This window comes from Myotis yumanensis, unplaced genomic scaffold (genome assembly GCF_028538775.1).
Source record: "Myotis yumanensis isolate MYYU_CA2020_CCGP unplaced genomic scaffold, mMyoYum1.0.hap1 SCAF_3, whole genome shotgun sequence".
NCBI lineage: Eukaryota > Metazoa > Chordata > Mammalia > Chiroptera > Vespertilionidae > Myotis > Myotis yumanensis.
Window position 1 is genome coordinate 111,899,256 of NW_027223754.1, and position 18,842 is coordinate 111,918,097.

At 39.2% G+C, this 18,842-nt stretch overlaps 1 protein-coding gene across 7 annotated transcripts in view; it reads right to left on the bottom strand.

Annotated features, from left to right (window-relative positions):
* FRY (FRY microtubule binding protein) overlaps positions 1 to 18,842 on the bottom strand; it is a 559,746-nt gene that overhangs the window by 364,908 nt on the left and 175,996 nt on the right. For 2 of the 7 annotated variants that reach the window (XM_070409377.1, XM_070409375.1), the window contains exon 1: positions 5,440 to 5,772. The exons of the other annotated variants lie outside the window; for them this stretch is intronic. In XM_070409377.1, coding sequence (XP_070265478.1) covers positions 5,440 to 5,509 — 70 coding nt within the window. In that variant the 5' untranslated portion in view covers positions 5,510 to 5,772. Of the gene's footprint in view, positions 1 to 5,439; positions 5,773 to 18,842 lie in introns of those variants that run through there. 7 annotated transcript variants of the gene reach the window in all.

An 18,842-nucleotide genomic window follows, 5' to 3' on the forward strand; every position in this document is an offset into this window, starting at 1 on the left:
GTGGAGACCAAAGCTATCAAGTAAAATGTGACACCTTAATTATAAATAGATTTCCATTATCACTGGAAATATTCTCTCTATTCTCAGAGTTGAAGAGAATTAGAGGTTTGCTACTGTTTCCTAAAAAAAAAAAAAAAAAAAAAATACAACCTATCAGAGAAACCTCAGCAAGAAGGAAATGACAATTTTAAAAGAAGTAAAGATCATTAATACATTTTTATTTACTGGAGCCATTTACATTATGAATTTACATAGATCTTAAAAGTGGAAGAAATCAACATAAAACACTCCTAACAGAAGCAACATACCTTTTAACCATAATGTCCTTGTGTACGTGTGTGACATCCAATGACCATAGTGTGCAGAACTAGTGTATTTGTCATAATGATGGTGAAGACTTGTCAATACTTAGTCCTTTTAAACAGGTCTGTGCTAAGGGATGGTGGTGGTCTCCAGAACACACACACACACACACACACACACACACACAGAGCGAGAGCGAGCGAGTGAGAGAGAGACAGAGAGAGAGATGTTAGTTGAGAGAGAGAGATGAGAGAAAGAGAGTCCCTCAGGGGTGCCCAGAGAGAGAGGAGGTTAAGAATGAGCAGAGCATCAGACATCAAGAATGAAAGTACCTATAAAGCACTAAGTTCCGCAAAGTGTTCTTCCTTTGATCATTCTACGGGTGATTTTAAAAATAAGATTATCAACTGCATTGGGGGCTGGGGTTCATGGCACTTATTAGCATCCTGGTTCTGAGAATATCACTTTCTCAACTCTCATTTTTCTTTTTTTATCTGTAAAATGTGGATGATATATATAAATTGCAGGATTATTAGAGAGAGTGAAGGTGATAAACAGAGGAGTCATATGGCCTCCTTTGCCCAGGGCTATCCCAGTTCATGCCTAGTGTCCCAGCATTATTATTAACTTGCACTCTCAAAAGTGTCTCAGTTTGTACAAATAATGATGTGGCTGCTCTACATATAAACATTTGACACAGAGTGGACCCACGGCCAATGTGGCAGTATGTTATTCTAGGGTTGTTCATATGTTTAAACAACCAACCAACCAGCTAACCAACCAACCAACCAACCACACCTCTAGTTTGTTTCCATCATAAACCCAGGGATATACCCTGTCTACTTAGAGTGGATGTTTATTTGGAGTTTTGTGTCTCAACAGGACCATGAGCAGCTTTAGTAGAAGGGATCACGGCTGCAGAAATACTGGAGTAATGCTCTCCGAGTGCCTGGACCAGTGTTGGGTACCTTCTCCTGTTGAAAGATCTGAGTGGGGTAAGTACTGCTCTGCTGGATTGAGGCAACTTGGTTAAAACTCTTTACTTTTCTATTTATTTAAACCAACTCTACAAAGAGGCTAAAACGAATATTTTGAGATTTTTCTGGAGTCTTTCTCCTAGTGCCTGGGTTCACGGCTGACATAAATCGGGCCCATAAGCACTGCTCTGAGGCCAGTTGGAGGTGTTTTCAATCCTGACTTGTACATTATTTTTTGTCCCCAGAGCTAACCCTTTACCAACTGGCATTTCTACGTTGGGCTGAACAGTATCCTTATCACCACAACCTAACTCACTACCTGAAAAATGCCGCATCCGATTCTGAAAATCATTGCATGTTTTTCTACAGCAACATTAGACATTTTACACATACCAGCTCCTTCCGAAACAACTACGGGAGAGTTTGTCAATGAAATTAATTAACTCATTACTTGAAAGAGTTAATTGGCATTCAAAAGTTTCCCTCCATGGGGGTGCCAACTGTTATAGGAAGGACACAACTACCCTGGAAAAATTAAGGCCTTGAATGGATTCTGACTACTTTTGTCATTGGGCCTGTGTTCACTGCACATGGGGATGGATGTAAACATCAGGACAGCCAGTCAGAGTTTTCAGATCAGTGGGAGAACCTTCGCACAAGCTCTATCCATCAACACAAAACAACCCCTCCTTTCCAGAAAATAGTTTGGAACAATCTGCTCTAACCTTTTTTTATAGCAAACCTGAGAACCCAAGGTGGCTTTCTATACTGAGAGAATGCCCAGGCCACCCTATGCTGCTGGAAGGTATGTACTTAGGGAAGGTAGGAATATTTCAATGGTAGCTGCAGTGGAAAAGGGAGTACAGTTAAAAGGTAAATATAGAAAGAAAAGTGGTCCAAAGCAAGCAACTAATTTCATCTATATTCATTCAATTCCCTTCTTCAGTGCTGTGACTACATACAGAATGATTCCTGAGGATGTCAATGCTAAGAGGAAGTATGGCCTACGTCTGATTTTTAGTGAGTTTAGAGAAGAGAGAAGCATTGGAGTCTATTGTAAATGCTCAATATATGTAAAAATAATATCAATGTGCTAGAAATTGTGCTGAGTGCTTTACATCTTAATATCTCATTTACTCCTGTGAGCTACTCATTATTTTTGCCTCTATTGTATAGATGAGAACATTGAGGCAGAGTAGATAACTGTCCAAGTCCACAAAGTGCAGGAGCTAGAGATCTAAGCCCATTTGGTCCTGTGACTTGCGTGTTCTAGGTGAGGGTGTGCCAGAGTGGGGCCGATGTGTGTGTGGGCATGGACTGGAGAGCAAGGTAGTGAAATTCAGAGGAAGGTAAGCAGATTAAACATGGCAGGAGCAGAAAAACAACATGAGAGGATGGACGAAGAGTTCAGAGAAGGTCCTGAATGATGGTCACAGACCCTCGGGGCAGGAGAAGCTGTGGTGTAGTCTTTGAAATGCTGGCAGAAGCCTCTCCAGGATGCTCCTTGTCACATTGGAGTGTCCCAGGTTAGACTGACTACCACAGGGCAGTCACTAGGAGAATCACCGAAAAGCTGGGGAAAGCCTGGACAGGGGTGGGGAAGGAGCAATAGAACAGGTGTCCAAGGGGATAAGGAAAGCCTCTGCAGTGAGCTCTGAAAAGGACATTTTATTCTCAAGCATCAATGCCATTTTAATTCCCAATGCCCTTACACGGAAAGGGCAGCCTGACAGAGTGGGCATGCCCAGGAAGAAGAGGGTGCCAACATGAATAGGGGAAAAAGCTAACACTTCTCACCAGGCAATGAGTGTCTTAATTGACTTGTTAATTCTTCAGTATATAAAATTACATTTTTCTCACAATGTACCATTTCTTGGATGAGGGTTAACAACAACAAAAACAAATGGAAATCTTGGAAAAGTTCATGGGATTATCTTATCTCTTACTACCACCTTGCAAAGCAGCCAGCCATAGTTATAGAGTTGGTTTTATTGCTTTTTAATTGTTGCTCATTTATAAATAACCACTGCTATATAATTAGGGGCCTGGTTCTTCTCACAGTTTCTTCCCTCAAACTTGTGATGCTGGGCCAAGGAGTGGCTTTTCCTGTGTACATCCTCCCAGCCAGGTCACCCTGAGTAGCTTAAAGCCCTAAGGCTTCTGTTTTCTACTTTATCTTCCATACAGACAAATTCCTTTCTCTCTTTGCTACTGAAAATATGTAAAACAGGGAGCTATACTAGATTACAAGCAGGTTAGTGTTGCAACAAGTTTAAAGAAGACTATGCATAAAGTATATTTACTCTTTCTCTTTCAAGACAGGACTGAAAACATTCTGAGCCCCAAAGGAATGCTAGAGAACACCAAGTTCCAGTGAAGACATTAAGATCAAGGGTAGGGACCTGTCTTATTCACCTTTGTAGCCCCATAGTCTGGCACATAGTAGGTGTTGAATAAATAGCTGCTGAATGAATTGAAAGAATTCAAAATTGTATCCTAGATACTTCCCAAATATAAATGAACGGTAATTTTGAACCATTTTCTGATGTGAGTGTGGAGAGGGTGGGGAGAGCTTAGGAATGGTGGAGGGAATATACTCTGTCCAGAGTAATTTAAAAACAAGGGGAGAATGATTCTAAAAGAAATCCCATTGGCCTCAATATTGTCAGAGCACAATTTTCTCTCTCATAAAGCAATGACAATAATTAATGAAAGAAAGAAATCTGGCCTCGGAGAACCCAAAATGATTGAAAATCACTGGCTGTTGTCAGACGCACAGGAGGCCTTTCCAGTGTTTGGAAAACTGTTCCATAAAGAACCCTGTATGTCAAATTCTTTTCATTAATCAGAGGGTGGAGAAACAAAGGGAGATTTTTCCTGAAGTAGGAAGGATTACACACACGATAAAATGAGTTATGGCTGTAACAGATAAAGGAATGCTATTTGGGTGACAGTATTGCTCCTAAATGGCTTCTCACTTATAGAAGCCCCATAGTATATATAACGGTGCAAAACAATCATTAAAAAAATGGTTTCTGAAAATATCATTGAGAGATGTATATCTTTGTATACCTCAAAGCTGAAGAGATTTTGGCAGTTTTCTCAAAGCAATTATGGCTCAGGTTCTCCTGCCCAGGTTTTGTTTACAGAACAATCTTGGCCACAGGTCATTTGTGTAGGAGATAATTAATTGCCAAGTCTTTGCATACAGGTAGATTAATTAGTATGCACCTAATATAACATCAAAATATTTATTGGAAATTTTTTAAAAATTCCAAACAATTAATGATCTATAATACCTGACAATGTTACCCAGAGCAAGTACAAAGGCTGTTGGTGAAACAGGGAAGACTTTGTTTTTAAACTGTTCCAAAAACACAAGGCATCACTGACACCCTGGAGGCCTCATTTTCATTTGATTCCAGATCCACGAAGCCATGGAGGTTGTCATTTTGAAATATTTTATTGCTCAAAATCTTTAAGTAGGTCAGAGATGGAACTTCGGAAGCCAGAATATTCTGATATCCTGATATTCAGAACCTTGCCTATTTATATTTCAGAAAAGTACATTATTTGGACTAGAGCAAACATCAGGATTGTTAAAAATTCAAATATTAAATACCGTCCTGAGCATCATCCACACAGACAACGGACAGATCAAATAAGAGTGCAAATGCCTCTGTGTACAAAAAAAGATGAATCTCAGGTTTCGGACTATTAAGTACTTTTTGTCTTTAGACAATACCCTAATAAAACAATTAGGAAGTACTCTGAAACTGAAACCCTGATACACCCCTCTGGCTAAACCACAGTTCACAGAGTATTGAGCTAAAGCCTGAACAAATCAAATAAATACCAAATGCCCAACAAGGCAGGAAATGCAGCCTGAATGCCCTCTGGTGAGCTCTGTCAGATTGGAAGGGCCATCGCACTTGAAAATATGATCAAACAAAATCCGCTGTAATTCCACTGCAGCCTCTGCATCTAAGGAGAGCTGTTTCAGTCACTGACATTTTGATTTTCATAGCAGAGAAAGCAAAAAAACTTCCTCGGCTCACAAGCATATGCATCCAGTTGAGATTTTATTTCTCCAACCTTATACAACATCCAGCCGACAAACACACAGATAAACAAGCAAAGGTTATTTTCTGTTACTCACTATTACTCCAGGATTTCAGTAAATATTTGATGCTGATCTCAAAGAAGCCAGAGTCCTGCTGGCTGGCCATGTCCGCGGCATACAAAGAGGCTCCAGGCTGGGCTGGGAGCCGCAGGAGGAGCAGGTACCGGGTGGGGATGTTTCTGTCACAGGTTAGTGATGTCAGCAGGGGGTCAGAGCACAGAGGAAGGTTCTGCAGATTTACCACCCAGAGGGCAGGGAGTCCTCATGTAAAGGACACCAAGGAGCAGGAGAGATGCTCCGCGCTCCTCTTCCTCTGAGTCCAGGATTAGTTCTTATTTTTCTCATTTGCTGGGCACAGCTCTCCCTGCAGCTCTCAGAGGCGTGGCTGCTGCTTTCATTTCTGAGCTGCCATAGCCAGAAGCGCCTGCTGCAGGCTGCTCGCAGGCTTTGCTCTAGCCAGGTATGGTCCAAGGAGGACCAACACCCTCGTGATTGTTTTCCCCAGGGAGGGAGGGTCCTGGGCTGGCCTCCCTGACCCTGTGAACAGCCTAGTTCCCAGCTCTCCCAGGGCGCGGTAGGGTGAGAGGTGGGCTGGGAGCACCGCCTCCTGTCTACAGCCTCGACCTGAGCCCCACCTCACTGGGCCCCGACTCAGTTGTAGGAGGAATTTCCAAGCTTCTACAGATCCTCAGTTCAGAAATGCTCCCAGTGACCAGCTCTGTGTGCCGGCAGCAGCGGCGCTGGCGGCTGCTTTCCCTTGTGTCTGTCCCCGATGCACAGGCAGCTGCATTGTGCTGCAGTGAGTCAGGCTGCACCCCTGGATCTAGTTGCAGTGACGTTTCCTAAAAGCCCCATCCTTCAGCCTCCTTGCAGTAGGAAAGCTGGATGACAACAAGGCAGTTGCCGGACATTTTTCTCCCTCTTCTTGTACCAGCACAGTGGAATCTGCACTTGGTTGTGTCTCCCTCCCAGAAATGCTGTCATTTGTGGGGGGCATACCAGCACCTATGTGGGCTGCCTAAGGGACCAGTACCAACTGCTCAGTGTGCTTATTTACGGAATGTGAGGCTCCACAGTGGATCTGTTTCTCAAACCTTTCATTTTTAATTAGCACTGAGCCCAATAAAGCTTAGTTTATTTGTACTAAAAGGATAAGAAGCGAAAGCATTAGGTTCCTTGCTGCACAAAGGCTTTTTACTTCATGAAATCTGATATCAGGTGTCCTGATTTTGGTTAGTTTTGTTTCTCATTATCATTTAGCTTGACCAGGGCATTAAACAAGAGTATTTCAATTATGACAGGCTACATTTGAGTATGTGGAATTTGGCCAACCATCTCATAAACCATAGAACCCTTAACAAACCATATTGATAATTATTTAGCAGAAAAATTGTTGTGCACCCCCCTCAAATCATTACACAAATAGGACTTCCTAGACTAACAGTTCATTTGAGAAATAAAAGGGAAAGAGAACAATATAGTTTTTGTAAGGCTAAGAAATTTTAAAATTCAACTTTTAAAAATATGTTGTGGAATGCTCTAAGGCACTATCAATTTAATGAGCTTTTCAAACTACATACATGTACAAAAAAGGCAAGCACCGCCCCCCCGCTCTCCCCATAGGATTTCCAACTCGACTCACAGCACTTTATTCTCATGAAATCTCTCATCAGATTGGGTTCCTTTCCATTTACATGCCTATGAGATTTAACAAGCTAATTTTGTATTATCACCTGTACAGTAAAATCTCAATATAATGGATTAATTCTGGCAAGTTAAAGCCAGAAGTCTGTTATGTAATAAAGTAGGTTTTCTGAATGCGTATGTTAAAAATTTGACAAATTAGTTTACCTGTTTTTACTTATGTAGACACGTTTGTGTAATTAAAATTAAGCATGTATGAAAAGTTTTATTTCACAGAAAAGTTTTCTATATGTATCACTAATTTGAAATTTATATTGAATAGGTCTAGTAAATGGGTGCATTCACATGTTACTGTGAGTAAACAAATGCACGTAGCTGGGGCTTGACTTCGTGCACATGGGAACATGAGGGGAGGGGTGGACATGTGTTAAAGCTGCTGCAGAAAGTCCAGCCATGCAACAGAACCAATTACCCCTTGAATGCGATGTGATCACATGCTAATCATTTGCCCAACATTGTTTACAAAAAGTGACTATTGGATTTAAATATGTAGACTATAGCTGTAGATATGTAATATTTATTTCAGCAAAATTACCACAGAGTTTTTTCCAACGTATGGCCTATTTGCTAAAATTTGTTAAAAATAATGGTGAATTAATAACAAAAAATTAGCCTGTTAATTTACTTATAAGCAAATCTTGGTTACAAGCATTTTAAAATTAACAGGGTATTAATTTTTACATGTGACATATGGACCACATATTTTGTCTGTTAAATCGGAAGTCTGTTAAAGCAAGGCCTGCAAAATTGGGGGTTTACTGTAATTTGAATGTGTGGATTCCAGGTGAAATAGGACCCAAAGGTTTTACCTTGAAACAGTTATTACATTTGAAAACAACTAATGCCCATGCCTACCACTGTAGGAGGCAGCGGATGACCAGAGAGCTGCATGGTGCCTTGAACTGATGAGCACAGGAACTAACAGAAAACGTTAGTTTTCTACCTGGCATCAGCCCGTACTAGCTATGAAACCCACGGCAAGCTGTTAACCTCACTAAGCTTTAGTTTCCTCATCTGCAAAATGTGAATAATAGTGGTAACCACCTCACTTGGTTGTAGGGAAGATTCAATGACATTACAAATGAAGAGTGGTTAGCATAGTCTTGCATAAAGTAAACAATGAAATATTAGCTATATTGATTTTTAAGAAATCTTAGGGACTCAGAATAAAACTTTAAAATTTAAGTTAAATACATGTTTGTACCATTTATGTGACTTAGAAGGTATATGAGTTTTAAACTTCAAAGGCAACTATTTGGGGATAGCCAAGTTGGAGACATTTTATTTATTTATTTATTTATTTATTTATTTATTTTAAATTTATCTTTATTATTGAAAGTATTGCAGATGTCCCACTTTTTTCACCCACTGACCTCCTCCACCCCTCTTCTGCCCCCTCTCCAGGCCTTCACTGCACTATTATTGTGTCCATGGATTATGCATACAAGTTTTTTGGTTAATCTCTTCCAGCCCACCCCACCCCTCCTTCCCTCTGAAATATATCAGACATGCTTCAATGTCTCTGGATCTATTTTGTTGTCAGTTTATTTTGTTCATAGATTACACATATAACTGAGATATGTGATACTTGTCTTTCTCAGACTGGATTAATACTTAGCATAATACTCTCCAGGTCCCTCTATGCTGTCTCAAAGGGTAAGAGATCTTTCATTTTTACAGCTGCATAGTATTCCATTTGTAAATGTACCACAGCTTTTTAATCCATTCATCTATTGATGGCCAATTGGGCTGTTTCCAGATCTTAGCTATTGTAAATTGTGCTGCTATGAACACAGGGGTGCATACATTCTTTCTGATTGGTGTTTCAAGTTTCCTAGGAATGGCAATTCCACTTTTAATTTTTTTAGAAACGCCATGTTTTCCATAATGGCTGTACCAGTCTGCATTCCCACCAGCAGTGTACTAGGGTTCCTTTTTCTCCACATCTTCGCCAGCACTGGTTGTTGGTTGATTTACTGAGAAAACCATTGTGGCAGGTGTGAGGTGGTACCTCAATGTCATTTTAATTTGTATCTCTCTGATGATTAGTGACTTTGAGCATTTTTTCATATATCTCTTGGCCATTTTTATGTCCTCTTTGGAGAAGCCTCTATTCAGGTCTTCTGTGCATTTTTCAATTGGACTGTCTTCCTTTTGGTGAGTTGTATGAATACTTTATATATTTTGGAAATTAATCTCTTATCAGATGTATCATTTGCAAATATGTTCTCTCATACATATTTTCATTGTTTTTGGTTTCTTTTGCTGTGCAGAAGCTTTTTATTTTGATTTAGTCCCATATGTTTATTTTCTCATTAGTTTCCTTTGCCCTAGGAAATGTATCTGTAAAAATATTGCTATGAGAGATATCTGAGATTTTGTTGTCTACGGTTTCTTCTAGGATTTTTATGGTATCACAGCTTACATTTAAGTCTTTTATCCATTTTGAGTTATTCTTGTGTATGATGTGATTTGGTGGTCTAGTTTCATTTTTTGCATGTATCTGTCCAATTTTCCCAACACCATTTACTGAAGAGACTGTTTTGACTCCATTGTATGCTCTTACCTCCTTTGTCAAATATTAATTGAGCATAATTGAGCAATTTCTGGGTTCTCTCTTCTATTCCATTGTGCCAGTACCAGGGTGATTTGAGTACAGTGGCTTTGTAATTTAACTTGATATCTGGTATTATGATCCCTCCAATTTTGTTCTTCTTTCTAAGATGGCTGCAGCTATTTGGTGTCTTTTCTGATTCCATATAAATTTTTGGAGTGTTTGTTCTAGATCTGTGAAATATGCCATTGGTGTTTTAATGGGGATTGTGTTGAATCTATAGATTGCTTTAGATTTTTATAATGTTGATTCTACTAATCCATGAACACGGTATATTCTTCCATTTGTTTATATCTTCCTCTATTTCTTTTTTCATTATCCTGTAGTCTTTTGAGTATAGGTCTTTTACCTCCTTGGTTAAGTTTATTCCTAAGAAAATTTTTTTCTTGCAATGGCAAATGGAATTTTGTTTTGTTTTTAGTTTCTCTTTCTGAGAGATCATTATCAGTGTATAAAATACCATCAATTTCTGGGTGTTAATTTTGTATCCTGCTATATTGCCAAATTCATTTGTTAAATCTAGTAGTTTTTTTGTGGAGTTTTAGAGTTTTCTACCTACAATATCATGTCATCTGCAAATAATAACAGTTTTACTTCCTACTTACAATTTGGATGTCTTAAATTTTTTCTTCTTGTCTGATCACTGTGGCTAGGACTTCCAGTACTATGTTGAATAAGAATGGTGATAGTGGACATCCCTGTCTTGTTCCTGTTCTTGAGAGAATGGTTTTAGTTTTGTCCATTGAGTATGATGTTGGTTGTAGGTTTGTTATATGTGACCTTTAGTATATACTCTATTCCTACTTTGCTAAGAGCTTTTATCAAAAATAATTGTTGGATTTTGTCACATGCTTTTTCTGCATCTATTGATATGATCATGTGATTTTTGTCTTTTAATTTGTTTATGTGATATATCACATTTATTGATTTTTGAATGTTGTACCAGCTTTGCATCCCTGGAATAAAACCCACTTGGTCTTGGTGTGTAATCTTTTTAATATATTGCTGGATCTAATTTCCTAATATTATGTTGAGGATTTTACCATCTATGTTCATCAGGGATATTGGCCTGTAATTCTCTTTTTTTGTAGTGTCTTTATCTGGTTTTGAAATCAGGATAATGCCAACCTCATAAAAACAGCTTGGAAATGTTCCTTCCTCTTGGATTTTCTTGAACAGTTTGAGGAGGAGAGGCTTTAGTTCTTTCTTGAGAGTTTGGTAGAACTCCCTTGTGAAGGCTTCAGACCACATGTTTGCTAGGAGTTTTTTAAATACTGCTTGAATTTCATCAGATGTTATTAGCCTATTCAGGTTTTTTTAATTCTTCCTGACTCACTTTTGGAAAATTTTATTTTTCTAGGATTTTTTCCATTTCATTCAGGTTGTCTAGCTTTTTAGCATACAGTTATTCATTGTATTTTCTTACAATCCTCTGCATTTTTGTGGTGTCAGTTGTTACTTCACCTCTTTTGTTTCAGATTTTTATTTATTGGGGTCCTCTCTCTTTGTTTCTTGATGAGTCTGGCTAAAGATTCAACAATCTTCTTTATCTTTTTAAAGAACCAGATCTTTGTTTCATTGATCTCTTTTAGTGTTTTTTCAGTCTCTATGTCATTTTTTCTGCTCTGATCTTTATTATTTCCTTCCTTCTACTTACTCTGGGTATTCTTGTTCTTCTTCTAATATTTTTACTTATAGTGATAGTTTATTAGAGACTTTTCTTGTTTCTTGAGATAGGGCTATAATGAACTTCCCTCTCAGGACTGCTTTTGCTGTGGGTTGTTGTGTGTTCATTTTTGTTTGCTTCCAGGAAGTTTTTTGTTTCTTCCTTGATTTCATTGGTAACCCATTCATTGTGTAATAACATGCTATTAAGTCTCCATTTGTTTGATTATTTTTTAGTGTTTTTACTGGAGTTAATTTCTAATTTCATGCCATTGTGATCCAAAAGTTGCTTGATATGGTTTAAATCTTCTAGAACTTGTAGAGACTTATTTTGTGTCCTAACATATGTAATATCTTTGAGAGTGTCCCATGTGCACGTGAGAAGAATGGATATTCTGCAGCTTTGGGGTAGAATGTTCTGTAAATGTCAATCAAATCCATCTGTTCTAATGTGTCATTTAAGGTCTGTTTCCTTGTGGATTTTTTATCTGCAAGATCTATCCAGTGACGCTAGTGTGATGTTAAGGCCCTCTACTATGACTGTATTGCTATCGATCTCACCCTTAAGGTTCTCTCAGGGTGTTTTCTTAAATATATATTTAGGTGCTCCTATATTGGGTGCATATATGTTTATCAGGGTTATATCCTCTTATTGTATTGATCCCTTTAATATTATGTGTGGCCATCTTTGCCTGTTTTTATGGCCTTTTCTTTGAAGTCTATTTTGTGAGATATAAGTATTACTACCGCTGCTTTTATTTTTTCATTTCCATTTGCATGGAAATTTTTTTCCATCCCTTCATTTACAGTCTGTGTGAATCTTTTGTTCTGAGGTGGGTCTCTTGTAGACAGCATATATATGAGTCATTTTATTTTTATCCTTTCAGTTATGCTATGAATTTTAATTAGAGCATTTAATCCATTTACATTTAAGGTTATAATTGATAGGTACTTATTTACTGCCATTTTTTTATACCTATGTTCCTCTCTATTAATTTTTTCTCGTTAAAGCCCTCCCTTTAACATTTCCTGCAATGCTGGTTTGGTGGGAATGCACTCCTTTAGCCTTTTTTAAAAATCTTATTTATAGTTTCTATTTCTTGGTTTATGCTTTTATAATTCCCACTAATTTTCTTGAAATTCTCATTAAGTTCCTTGAGCATCCTTATAACCATTACTTTGAACTCTATATCTGAAAAAATTGTTTGCCTCCATTTCATTTAGCTCTCTTTCTGGAGTGTCCTCCTTTTCTTTCATTTGGGGGTTGTTTCTCTTTCTCCCCATTTTTGCAGTCTCTTAGTATTTATTTCTAAGTACTAGAGCAAATTGCTATGCCTCCCAGTCTTCATGGAGTGGCCTTATGTAGTAAGTATTTTGTGGGACCCAAAGGTGTAGTCTCTTAGATTCCCTAAGCTGGGTGCTCCAGGAATGACCCCTGTGTGAGCTACTTGGGTTGTCCCATAATTGGGTCCTGAATTATGTTTTCCCATTCATGGGAGGAATCTCCTCTCAGGTTGCCTGAGGCTCACCCCCAACCATGTCATGCAAGTTGTGCAGGTCTGGCAGAACAAAACAAAAGAAAACAAAACAAGAAAAAAAAACCATACACAAGACCCCTACAACAACAACAACAAAAGCAACCACAAAAGAAGAGAGAATTAGGAAGAAAAGAGAACAATAGAACAGAAAGGAAAATACAGGGAGAAAGAAAAATAGAATGTGAAAGGGCATAGATGAAAGGAAGAACATATGAATAAAGAATTGGGGAAGGAAAATGGTACAAAAGAAAAGAGGAAGAAAGTTAATTTTGAAAAGGAAAACAAGAAAGCAGGTAGACAAAAGATAAAAGAAAAAATGAAAAGAAAGCAGGAGAAAGAAGGGAAGGGAAAAAGTAGGGAAAATTAGATCTATGATAGAAAAAGAGAGATTAAAATAATAAATCTTTAAGGAAGAAAGATAAGGAAAATAAATAAATAAATAAAGGTAAAGTGGCCTTCATCTCAGTAGAGTTTTGGTGCCTTCTGGGAGCTCCCTTTGGATCCTGCTCTTCTGACTAGTGGCTGACAGTTTTGTCTGCCAATTCTGGACTTCCAGGCAGGTATTGAGATGCTAACAACTGTCAGAAACTGTCCTCCTTTGGCTCTCAGCAACCTGCTTGAAGCTTCAAGCGATCCACAGTTTGTGTCCGTGTCCACAGGGCTTGGCTAAGGCCAGTTTGTTAGTAGCACCTGGCCCAACGATGGGTCAGCAAACTTCCCCAAGTTCCCTGGGCTCCACCTCTATCTGCTTTTGCCTCCCAGCCAGCTATCAATTGTAATCACTCAAAAGTCTGTTTCTGAAAGGGCTTTAGGTGAAGTGTGGAGTCTAGACCTCTGGGTCTCACTGTTCAGATTTCAAGGAAAGTGATGGGTGTGTTTCCCTGTCTCAGAGCTACTCCTCTGAGAGTGACCCAGGATATGTCTCTGCCCTCAACTGAAGATCCACTTAAGCAGTCCAGTGGGATCGGTTGGAAACCTGGAATTTCTATCAGCTCTCCCGTGATGGGGAAGCATCAGTCAGGTTTCCGGGTTACTGGGATGGTCAACCCCTCCCCCAAGCCAGTGACTATGCTTCCTGAGACTGTTCAACCCCCTAGGTTTGGTCTCTGCTGCTGTGTCCTCTGCAAAGGTCAAGATGCAGGGTGTGGCAGGCAGGTTCCTGAGGGTGTGGCCAGGCTGTATCACATAGGGTAGAGTTTTCTCCGTTTCCTGGGCTGTGGCTTCTGGAAGGGACCAGCACCCCTTAGGAAACTGGCCGTTTCAGTTTGGTGGAATGCGATTGAAAGCAGGGCTCCAAGCCACCTCTTTCCCACGTCTTCCCCCAATGCCTCCCACCCCAGCCGCTCCTCAGGCACCTTCAGTCCTCACCACCTACCTCCACTGAAGCCTCAGGTGAGTAGCTGAAAATAAAAATCCTGTGCTCTGGGTTTACAAAAGAAACAACTACAGCTTTAACTCCCAAGCGACTCCAGACTCACCAATGGCCAGAAGCCCTGCTGGTTTTGGCTCTCGTGCTCAAGGCTATGGAGCCCAGCTTGGGTTCTGGGTCGCGATCTTCTCAGGGAAATAATCCTCCCATGGGAGAGAGATTCCTCTCCACTCTCAGCTTGCTGCCTGTGGAAGCTGGGTTAGCCCGTCAGTCTTCAGGTGTTTTCTGTCCCTTCCTTGATATATGTTTCTTCCTCACCTGGGCCTCAGTTGGTAATTCCTGGTGAATGTTCCCCAATTCAGTTGTATTTCCAGTCTGGCCCTGGGAATCGCATGGCCACCATCTTCCTCCTCTCCAAGTTGGAGACATTTAAAAACAGCACGGTGAACAAACATGCTATGATATATTGTTTCTCAGGCATCCAGAGAGTCTCTCTGTTGACTTTATAAAAGAGATCTTAACTGGCCTTTCAAAGTTTTCAATCCTATTATAAATAGCAATTTGTTGAGAATGCCCCTCTTACATGTATTTCAAGAGAAAACTATCATAAAAAATTAAATGCTATTTAGAAAATAATGTTTTAGTGGCATCTGGTTTTACTTGTGAAGAGTGAATGAGCAACTAAGCACCCAGTTTCTGCCCATTAAACCTGCAGTTTTGTCCAGTGTGTGCTTTTGATCCTCATTTGAGTGCCTTTAAAGAGAGCATATACTGCAATCAAACAGCAAAGTCCTTTGTTTTGTTGAAGGGTCTACAAATCAAACATAATGACACCTGCTGTGGGCTGAAATAAAACCTTTATTCTCTGTCTCCTCTTTCTATGAGGGGGGAGGGGCATTATAAAAAATGTGGTGAGAACAGGCACCTGGACAGAGGTACTTAAAATACAATGATAAAATCTGAATTTGTCTCTGGCTTGCTGTCTTCAGTTGTCATTTTACATGACCCCAAATTATTTCGGCTTTTATATCTTAAAAATCTTAGGAGGACCTATAAAGGATCTTAAAGCAAGGAGCTGGGCATCAATGTTGGGGACTGACCGAAAGGTAGCAGTAATACAGGAAAAGTGGGAGTTCTCAGGAAACAGTGTCATAGTGGAAAAAAGTCCAAAAGTGATAACAATGATTGACACCATCTACATTTATTGAACATTAATATCATGCTTAAAATACATATTTTATCACATTTAACCTTTACCCCAAATCTATGAAGTAATCTTTCCTTTAAATATGTTTTTATTGATTTGAGAGAGAAAGGGAGAGGGAGAGAGAGATAGAAGCATCAATAAGAGAGAAACATCAGCATCGATTGGCTGCCTCCTGTATGCCCCTGCTGGGATCAAGCCCACAACCCATTATGTGCCCTGACCAGGAATAGAACTGGTGATCTCTTGGTGCACGGGTCAATCACTGAGCCACACTGGCCTGGCTATAAAGTACTCTTAATAGAGGCATAAAATAAGATCAATGTCACAGAGCTGGTAAAATTTAGGTATAGCAAATTTGAGAACATGAGTCATCATCTTTTTATTAAAATCACAAGCAAGAGGAAAATCATCATTACTAACTTCCTGAGAGAAAGTTCAGGAAGAAACTAAGAACCCTTTATCACTAATTGGAATACTTTAGGCCCCATTGGCTCTCCAGGACTACAGTTGACCCTTGAACAATACAGGATTGAGGGTAGGTGATCAGATCTTCTCTCCTTTCCCCCCAACTCTATAGACAAAAATCAACATATAACTTTTGCCACCCCAAAAACTTAATTAGTAATAGCCTACTGTTGACTGGAAGCCTTACCAATAACATAAACAGCTGATTAACTCATATTTTGTATGTTATATGTGCTATTACTGTATTCTTATAATAAAGTAAGCTAGAGAGAAGAAAATGTTATTATGAAAATCATAAATTTCATCTGCAAGTTTTTTCAAATGGCCACAAATCTCTAAACATTTTTCAAATATACTTATTTTTAAAAATCTGCTTAAAAGCGGATCTTCACAGTTCAAACCTGTGTTGTTCCAGGGTGAGCTGTACTCAATGCTTACCCGCCTGGGGGAGGAATGGTTCCCTGGGGCTCTAGTCCCAACCCAAAGGAAACCAGAGAAGAATGCTATTCTTTTTCACATTAATTTGATTCCTGGTAAAGGTTGTTGTCTATACAAGGATACCTGACCTGGGTTGGGGAGTGAAGGTGGAAATCCAGTCTGGATTCCACTCTCCAGGCTGCAAAGGGGAGTCATGGTCTGTGTTCATCCTGGTAGGTGGCACATATGCCCAATACTCGATCCACAGGAAGAGAGCCCTATTTGTGATCAAGATACATGATGCACTGTTGCAGGAGGAACTAAGAAAACTGAGTATTTCAGAAAGGCCATGGCCAAACTGGTCACCTAGGTCTCAGGCTTCTCAGTGGCAGTGGGATGAGAGTGGTACAGGGTACGTGGGTTATACGTAGTCCACAGTCTCTGCCATTTCCCTGCATCCTGCCTTGATTCAGATTGCAACCTGCTGTCTATCTCTCCCTCCATAAGAGCTGTGTCTTACTCAGTTGTCTCCCTCACAGCTTTAGGAACATTAAGTCCTTATGCAAAAGACTTAGTGAGTCAGCGAATGAACAGGCTTGTTGTACAAGCCTAGTGCTGCCTGTTGCCTGTGAAAAAACGTGCAACTGAAGTCCAATAGGTTTGTGTTTTAATTCATATTTAATGTTCGATTTCCTAGCATTTTTAGATTAAAATGTGTAGTGTTCAAAAAATATGGGAACACAAAGCTCAGCACATAATCTGGATGCTTGTCAGCATCAAGGGCCATCATCTAATAATTTTAAAGCATCTGATCAAGTTGATTTGATTAGTGTTAGAATATGCCCCTTCCCCTCGGGATGGTTCCACCTGGGCACAGACATGTAATTATTGTCACAGTAACATGCACATTCAGGCACAGATTGTAATAGGCAGAAAAAAATGTTTTACTAACAAACTGTGGAAACAAAGGAAAATCACTAATTAGAAAAAAATTTGCTTTAGCAATTTCTGATTAGCAGTTTCAAGGTCCAAAAATTCATCAAATACACTATATCCCTACTATCATAGCACACTGTGCCAAGTCAGATTTAGCCTGGGTTGAGTTAGAAAGATAGCAGCTGAGATCAATGGTGACAATTAAGGAGACAGGGTTTTGTTTTTCTTTATGGGGTAGAATAAGAGGCCTTTTAGAGATAACCTAAAGAGTCACTTGTTAAGAAATCACAAACTTCTCTTTTGATCTCTTTTAGATACTTGATTTGGGCTGATTATCTGTTTTAGAAATAGAGAATAAACAGGAAGTGATATCACACAATGTTCATTTCATAAACATAAAATGCAATCAGCATTCCCTTAAAAACCTAACCCACATGGAAAAACCATCACAAAAATAAATTCTGTGAGTTTTGAAAATATTTAATCCATGACTATCCAGTACAAATAATTTTTTCAAGTGAGTTAAGACATTAAAAATTTTTTAATGTAACTGAACTTCATTAAGGCACAGCTTGTTGCATAGATCCAGATGCAAATAAGGAAAATTGTGTCTCCTATAATCGTTTTCAGCAAAAGATAGCAGCGGAACTTCCCCACTTGTATCCCCTGCAAAGAAGTTTTGTATGAACTGAGGCCAAGACAAAAGAAGTGGATATTAGTCTAGAGCAGCGATTTTCAACCTTTTTCATATCATGGCACACATAAACTAATTACTAAAATTCTGTGTCACACTAAAAAATATATTTTTTGCCAATCTGAAAAAAAAGGGTGTAATTTTGATTCATTCATACCAGATGGCTATTGTGTTGGCTGTTGTCATTTTTTAAAAAAATATATTTTATTGATTTTTTACAGAGAGGAAGGGAGAGGGATAGAGAGTTAGAAACATTGATGAGAAAGAAACATCGATCAGCTGCCTCCTGCACACCCCCTACTGGGAATGTGCCCGCAACCAAGGTACATGCCCATGACCGGAATCGAACCCGGGACCCTTCAGTCCGCAGGCTGATGCTCTATCCACTGAGCCAAACTGGTCAGGGCTCATTTTTTTTTTTTTTTTAATTTCAGGGCTCATTTTTTTTTTTTTAATTTGATACTCTAAGGGAAAAGAAGCCATATGTTACACCTCCAGGGCCAATACCATACTCATTGGGCAAACACTAAAAGTATTTCACTTAAGATCAGGAACAAGACCAGGATGTCTGCTTTCATCCCTCTTGTTGAAAATAGTACTGGATGTACTAGCCACAGCAATCAGACAACAATAAGACATAAAAGGCATTCAAATTGGAAAGAAAGAAGTAAAACTGTCATCATTTGCATATGACATGATACTGTATAAAGAGAACCATAAAGATTCCACCAAAAAACTAATAGAGCTGATAAATGAATTCAGTAAAGTAGCAGCATATAAAATAAACATCCAGAAGTCAGTTGCGTTTTTATACATCAATAAGGAGCTAC